The sequence below is a fragment of the Cervus elaphus genome, chromosome 12 (assembly GCF_910594005.1).
Source record: "Cervus elaphus chromosome 12, mCerEla1.1, whole genome shotgun sequence".
Classification (NCBI taxonomy): Eukaryota; Metazoa; Chordata; class Mammalia; order Artiodactyla; family Cervidae; genus Cervus; species Cervus elaphus.
Window position 1 is genome coordinate 17,006,455 of NC_057826.1, and position 7,911 is coordinate 17,014,365.

The 7,911-nt window shown below is 50.6% G+C and overlaps 1 protein-coding gene across 1 annotated transcript; it reads right to left on the bottom strand.

The window, feature by feature from the left end:
• Nucleotides 1-985: 985 nt before the first annotated feature.
• VRTN (vertebrae development associated) lies at nt 986-3,088 on the bottom strand. Its single transcript, XM_043918978.1, has one exon. The coding sequence runs from the start codon at nt 3,086-3,088 to the stop codon at nt 986-988; it is 2,103 nt and encodes a 700-aa protein (XP_043774913.1).
• Between the last annotated feature and the right edge of the window lie 4,823 nt (nt 3,089-7,911).

Below are 7,911 nucleotides of genomic sequence, written 5' to 3' on the forward strand. Positions count from 1 at the left end.
CCTGGAAAAGAAATGGTCACTCTCAGTCCCCTAAATCAAAGGGAATGTGGGAAGGAGCAGTCACTATGGCAAAAACAAATACCAGAGACCACAGGCTGTGAGCACCACATTACTTTATTTCTTTGGTTTTCCAACTTCACTTTTGGACAATGCAAAGTCAGTCTCTCACCTGCCTGGTCCCTGTGTGGTCTCACTGGAGACAGGGCTTGGGCTCTAAGGAGCTCAACAGAAAAATGGGGGTCTCCAAGGACTGCGGGGTCCACAGCAGATGCACCAAGCACCAGCAAGCAGAGACCCAAGGCTCTCTCCCCCGGCCCTTTACCAAACTCCTCGCAATGAACGGGCCAACCCTCAGTGATCAGGCTCAGGACCCTCCCCTAGAGGCCAACCTTGGTCCTTCTTCTTCGTCTCTGCTTCTGCTCATATGGAGCCTGACACCCTCTCCCTTAGGGGCACCAAGCAGAAGTTATGACCTGCTCCACAACTGGTCTCTAATTTTGCTTTGGGAAACATCTTTGAGTAAAGAGGGCGCCAACCCCCAAAAGAAACTGAAGGCATATATTCTGCCCAATGGGACAGATGGCCATGCCACAATACTCCCTCTGTCCCTGGGAAAAGCTGAAAGCAGCTGTAGCTAACCAACCTCCCTTCAGGTCCCCACATACATAGAGCTTCCAACACGAGCAAGGGGGCCCGGCCAACTCACTTAAATCAAAAGACTAAAAAAACCAAGACATGATAATAAAAATAAGAATGGTAAACAACTGAAGAGAACATCCCTGGTCCTGTAACTTTCTACAGGAGGCCAGAGGGTGGTCTCCGGCTCTCTCTGCCCTGGAGCTGGGAAGCAACACAAAACTGCCCTCGGAGTCACGGTAGACACCATGGCAGCAAAAGGGATCCTGGCCAAGCCAGGGGGCGACTCAGGCCTCTGACCTTCTCCCAAGCGGTCCTCCTTCCTCCCAGCCCCTTGCACACCTCCCCGTCAGCCGTCCACCAGGGTGAGGCCATCGTAGAGGGCGCGTTTCCACATGTAGTAGGTAGAGCGGGCGGTGAGGGGGAAGAGGGTGCTGAATTCCTTGTAGGAGGGGAAGCTCTTGGACTGGAAGCGCTTCTGCAGGAACAGCTTGGCCTGGGCCTTGAACTTCGTGGTGGCCAGCATGTCCATCACCAGCGCCTGGCTGTCCCGGCCCCCCGCCTCCGCTGCTCTCACCACAGGGCGGCTGAACAGGGACCCACCGGGGGGCCGACCCTGGGCCGCGGGCCCCTCTTGCAGGGCCCCCTCTCCGGAAGGCCCTCCAGGGGCCTTCCCTGGATCCTCCCCTGGAGAAGCTGCCATCTGCCGGGTCCCTGCAGAGGGGGCCAGGGCAGCTGTCACATTCCTGCCAGCTTCTTTCTCCTCTGCCTCCTTCCTGCCCCCTCTGCCCAAGGTGGGGGCCCGGATCTGGAGCTTGGACGGGCTTCCGGGCCAGCTCCGGGCCAGACTCTTCCAGACCCAAAAGGAGGAGGGCGACAAGCTCGGGTAGCGGAGGCGGAAGCGACAGAAAGGGAGGTGCCCACCGAGCACCTGCTTGCGGGCTGCTCTGCGCAGACGCCTCTGCCAGCGGGACAGCGGTACCCTCAGGGGCAGGAACGCCCGCGAGGCAGGTGGGCCCCCACCCGTGGCTTTCGCTGCCCCCTCTCCGACCTCACCACCCTTCCAAGGGAGCAAAACCTTTTCGCCCACCGGCGCTGGCTGGGGAGGCCCAGACTCCGAGAGGGCCGGCCCTGGCTTGAAGCTGGGGTTCCTTCGGAGAGCCTTTCGGCGCCAGTTGTAGTAGGTGGACCGGGAGATGCCCGGGAAGCGGCGTTTGAAGCAGCGGTAGGGTACCAGAGTATTCAGGGCGATGCAGTGCTCCAGGTACATCTTGGCCCGCTGCATGAAGACCATGCCAGGGCTGGACACGGCCGTCGAGGAGCATCCCAGCCCCTCGGCAACGGGCCGCTCCGGCAGCTTCGCCAGCTCCTCCGCAGGGGGTAGGGCCCGGCAGGTGCCAGAACCCACGAGCTCATGCTTCCAGGCGTAATAGGTGGAGCGGGAGATCTCGGGGAATCTCTGCAGGAACTGCTGCAGCGGCACGACGCCCCCGCGGTGGAAGCTGTCCTGTAGGAAGTGCTTGGCGGAGAAGCGGGCGGCCGCCTTCTGCCGGTGCTCCTGGGACTGCCGCCGCCAGCGGTAGAAGGTGCTCTTGGTGACGCTGGAGCGCTCTCCCAGGTGTGAGTAGCTGAGGCCGGGCTCGCGATCGAGCAGCTCCAGGGTCTTGGCGGGCGGGGGCAGCAGGGCCGGGCCGGGGTGGGCACTCTCGGCCTCCACCTCCTCCAGCCCCACCACTGGCGCAAAGTACTGGTGGCGGAAGAGGTGGCCGCTGAGCGGCTGGCCGGCCCACATGATGTGCAGCGTGGCGGGCGTGTGGTCGCAGCGGCGCGGGCGGATGACACGGTTAAAGTACGGCCGGATCTTGAGGTTGCGCAGCGGGTAGATGGAGTAGATGTTGCGCTGGACCACCGAGGCGAGGGCGTACAAGTGCCACACGTTGGAGAAGCTGCTGGGAAAGCAGGTGGCCTTGACGTCCGCGTCGAAGATGGCCTCGAGCGTGGCGGACGGCAGGCTGGTCATCTCCGGGGACTCCTCGGAGCGCAGGGAGTAGCGCACGGCCTGCAGCATCACCTTGGAGTCGATCATGCCCTGGAGGTAGTAGTGGCGGTGCAGCAGCATCTCCACCACCGTGCGCGCCCGCAGCTCCAGGCTGAGGCCCGCGTCGCCCCACAGCAGCAGGCTGGCCGCCTCGAAGAGCAGGCTGCCCTCGCCCTGGCACACCAGCGGCAGCATGTTCCGGGGCGCGTCCTCCGGATACAGGCTCAGGGCCACCGAGTCCACCTCCAGCACCTGGGGGCCGGGGCCTCCCCCACGGCGGGTGGGGAGAGCGAAGGAGGACAGGACCTGCTTGGCCTCCAGAGCGGCCCCGACGAGGCCCTCCAGGCCCTCGGACTCCACCGCCTCCTGCAGCTCCTGCAGCACGTGCTGCACCAGCTGCTCCCGAGAGGCCATCCTAGCAGGGCAAAGGGGAGAGGGCAGAGGTCAGGACGGATACCCGGATGACACTCCTGGGCCCTCTCCCGCCAGATAATGCCTGTCTACTCCCATTCCGCCATGGAAGAAAATGGCTAAGTGCCTCCTGGGGTTTGTTTAATTACCCAGTGGTACAAAGGAAGAGCTTGATCTTGGAGAATGGCTTTGAATCCTGGTTCTGCTGTTAGCTTGAACAAGTCATCAACCTCTCTGTGCTTCTGGTTCCTTTTCTGTTAAAAGGGAGACAATAATAAAAGTATGTACTTTATAGATTTGTTGTGTATAAATGAGACAAAGTAAAAGATGGCGATATATGGGTATATATGTATATATATACACACACACACATAAGCACATATATTTATATATATATATCCTTAGAAAAGTGCCTGGCACATAGTAAAGTACTATGAAAGTGCTAGGTCTTAATATATTAGAGTATTATCTAGCATTATGGAAACTCTGATGGCTCAGCAGGTAAAGAATCCGCCTACGATGCAGAAGACACAGGAGACTTGAGTTCAATCCCTGGATTGAAAAGAGCCCCTGGAGAAGGAAAATGGCAACCCACTCCAGCATTCTTGCCTGAAAAATCCCATGAACAGAGAAGCCTATCATCTATAGGGTCACAAAAGAGTCAGACACGACTGAGCGACTACATTTCTAGTATTATACATATTATATAGTACAGGTATTAAAGTATAGTCCATGGGCCCTTGCGGTTCCCAGAGATTTTCAGAGGGGCTTCAAGTTAAACTCTTTTCATAATAATACTAAGATATACTAAGATAACAACACTAAGATATGATTTTTTCAATTGTGTTAACATTGGAGTAAAACAGCAGTACCTCAGCATGAATCAAACTAGAAATCACTATGTTCTTCACCACCATCTAGTCACAGTTGGGAAAAAGAAAGCTAGTACCACTCCAAAATGTCCTTGATGCAGCAAAGATTATTATTTTTTTAATCACAAACCTTAAATACATGCAGCATTTCTGCTGCACACTGGTGTATAATGAATGAGTGAAAGTTGCTTGGGCTGCATGATGAACTAGATGTTTTTTCATAGAATAACATTTTTTAACTTGAAAGAAAAATTAAGTGGCATTAGTCGTTTAGACTTGGATATATTTGACAGATGTTTTTCTCAAAAGTGAATAAGGTGAGCCTGTCACTTCAAGAAAAACTTTATGGTCAGTGAAAATTTTTGAGCTTTCATATGAAAATTAGAATTTTGAAAAACCTGTATCTGCTACAGTGAGCTTGACAGCTTCCCAATACCTAAGGATTTTTCTGATGGGAGCAGTGGTGACACTAACACAACTTTTTAGACTATGTAATGGAATGGTCAGCACTTGAAGATCTGTGTCACTCAATGAACCCCCTTTCCCAAATAACCAATAGTCTGGCACAGTTAAAAGATCATTTCAAAGTATAAAAGAAAGCAAAGGATTTTAATATAATAGGGTACCAAAGTTCCTGAATATTGTTTCAGATTCTGCATTATAACTAAGGTGTGAGGAACCTGTTAAATTTTGGTGTAGTTGTCAAAAAAATCCGCTGAAAAAGCTATCAAAATACTCTTTCTAGAGAAATTTCCTAAGGTCTAGTGGTTAGGACTTGATGTTTTTCACCTCTGTGGCCTGGGTTCAATCCCTGGTTGGGGAGCTAAGATTCTACATACACCGAAGTTAAAAGACCTTCCCCTGTCCCTCTGTCCATCTGTATCTGGATGAAGTTGGATTTTCTTCATATACTTCTACCGAAATAATGTATCACCACAGATTGAATGTAGAGACAGATAAGCATCTACTTCTCTTCTCTTAAACCAGGTATTAGAGAGACATGAAAAACCTAAAAGATGCACTGTTCTCACTAAACACTTTTTGTTCTAGAAAAGTTACTTTTCATGAAAACGAATATTCATTACCCTGTAACAGGTTTGTTCTTTTTAATAAAGAAATCTTTTCTAAATGTCTAAGTTTTAATTTTGAATGTAACATACATTGACCAATGTAAGCTATATAAACAAAAGCTCTTCAGGGTCTTCAATGAGCGCACAGGGGGCCCAAGACCAAAAGGTTTAGAACTGCTGACCTGAGACAGAGATGGTCTTTTCGAAGTGGTAGCAGCAGCCTAGCCCTTGTGCTGACAGAGATCTGATAAGGAAGGTTTACTGTTTGCCATGCACTGTCCCAATCCTGGCAGTTGAACTTTTAAGGTGGGAACTACCATTACCCCCAATTTACAGGTGAAAAAACTGATACAATCAAAACTAGGCTCATCTGCCCAATTTGCCCCAGGCAACCTAAGTGATGCAGCCAATAGTTGAAACCAGATGCTCTTTAGGACCTGTGATTCATCTACTCCAGCTTAAAATGCCAGTCACCTCTCAGTACAAACTAATCCTCCTAATTACTGGTAGGTTTTCTGTGTTGTTTTGCAAAACAGAGTAATATTCCTCTGTGGACACTTTTTTAAATTAAAAAGGAAACCATTAACCGTTCTCAGATCTCTGTTCTTAGAGTTTAATAAATGACTTTAGATTAGCCTTGGGTTTAAAAATTGTGGGTGGGCATACACATTTGCCAGCTCACTGCACACCTAAAAGGAATGTGTCTTGCATTCTTATAAGGGATGTTTGAGTGTAAATTATGGTTCAGTAAAGTTGAAAAGTTTTTAAAGAACCAAAGGCTTACCACTAGAATTTTACTTGATAACCATAAAAAAGAAAGCATTTTAAAAAACTGGTAATGAGAATCACCTTTGGATAAAAATTTCTTGCCTGTAGTTTTTTTTTTTTAATGTGCTTGTGACAAAACTGATCTAACCTCTCACTGAATTTCTATTTGTACCGTATTATTTGACCCTGGGATTGAGCTTTTAATCTGTTGATCTTTTATATACTTTATATTTACTTTAAAAACTTTATTTTTTTTGACTCAGGAGATAAACTTCAGCAAGAACACTTCCACATGTGATAAAAAATTGAGCCCTGAGGAACAAACTGTACACACAGAAGAGCTTTTTCACTCTGGCAGACAACAAAGATGCTGGGGGTTTTGTTTTTCTTGCATATCACTTGTAAACGCTGCAATACAGACGCATACAAGTGAGCTCTCTGCTCAGCTAGATACTTTCCAAACAAAATAATGAAAATAACCACCATTACCTACTGCTTACTATGTGCATTTAGGTAATTCAACCAAAATCTCAACAATAAAGAGGGGACAATTAAATCGTGTGGGTGATTCTTCCTGCTCTTCCATGTGGGGAACAGGGCACGATGTTACCTTGACCGATTACAAGTTTCTGTGGGCTTTGCATTGGAGGAGCGTTTGGACTTCAGGCTTTACAGAAGTAATTTTATTTATATGCGGTTCTCACTTTCCCTCCACAGGAGCTACAACTGCATCACACCTGCACCTTCACCAGGATGGCTACTCTTAGTTCACACTTAGAGAAACAGAGGCTTGGGGGTTAAATTAAATAACACTCCCAAGACTACAAGCTATTAAAACTATAAAACCTAAGCAATCTGACTCCAGAGCTCCCCTCAAAACCACTGTAATTCCACCAACCAGGGAAATACAGGGCCCGAAATGCTCATTACCTAAAGGATACAGAAACATATGGATTCTTGGGCCTTTCAGACCAATCTGGCCATTTTACAGATAAGGAAACTGAGGTCCGGGAAGGTAAAGTTGACTTGCCTGAACTCCCGCAGCAGGGTCCAGATACCCTCCAGCACGTCCAGATAAATCACACTCCTTCCTGTGCAAACCCCACCCGGCTCCCTCCCCTGTCCCACCCTACCTACCCGGCCCCAGCCCAGCCCCACCCCATTCCACCCTAGCTCATTCCTTTCTCTTCCCCAAAGAGGTAAGAGGAGGTATGAGTAGGCAATACCCTACTTCTTTCTTCCTCTAAAGCTTGCAGAGAAAAAGTAGCTCCCCGGAGAGGCGCTGCACCCTCACAACTCAGGTGGGTCTGGACCAGCAGAGAAGGGGGCAGCGGGGAAAGGCAGAGGCCAAAGGGGGAGGCTTAATCATACTTAAGTAGACAATTGGTTGATGGGGTTCAGGTGCACCAGTCTTTTCAGAGATGGCTCCCTGGAAATACAAGGCCAAGCAGAGTTGGCGATTACCAGGTGCGTTCATAGAATAAGGTGCAGAAAGGGAAAGCTAATCTAGGTGCTTGGCCCAGCTGGCCTCCCCTGGCCCCACCATTATTAGAAGGAATCTGTACAGGCGTGAAACCGAGGAGGCAAAGCCCCTCCGGCTACACAGGCTCCCCTGGCTTGAGGTTGGAAGGGGAGGAAACAGGACATCCAGAAACATCTAGCCAGCATCTTTGACACCCAAGAAGGGTCTGGAGCCAAGGAAGAGTTGAATGGAGACAGGTAGCTTCTGCAGGCGATTCAAAGCCTCACCTTCACCAAGGCCTGCTTTCCTCCCCCACCACCCCCATCTCCGTATTTCTAGCAGACGCGGTCTCAAGCGCAGGTTTGGCCTCTGTCCCTTACATTTAGAAGGAGTGAGCCAGCGCTCTGGGCAGGGCCAAGGGAGGTGCAGACCGTGCTGGCAGGTCTCTGGCATCTAGAACAGACACCCTCCCTGCCAGCCTCTCCCTGGACGTCACACCGGCTCACCACCCATCCTTCATAAAGCAGGCCCGACAAGCATGAGAGGAGCCACACAGGCAGGCCTCTGTGAGACTAGCATCTCCCCCGGCCTGGCTCCACGCCTCTCCTGCCTGCCCTTCAGTCCCCCTGGTCATGCTGACCCAGCCGCCCAGGC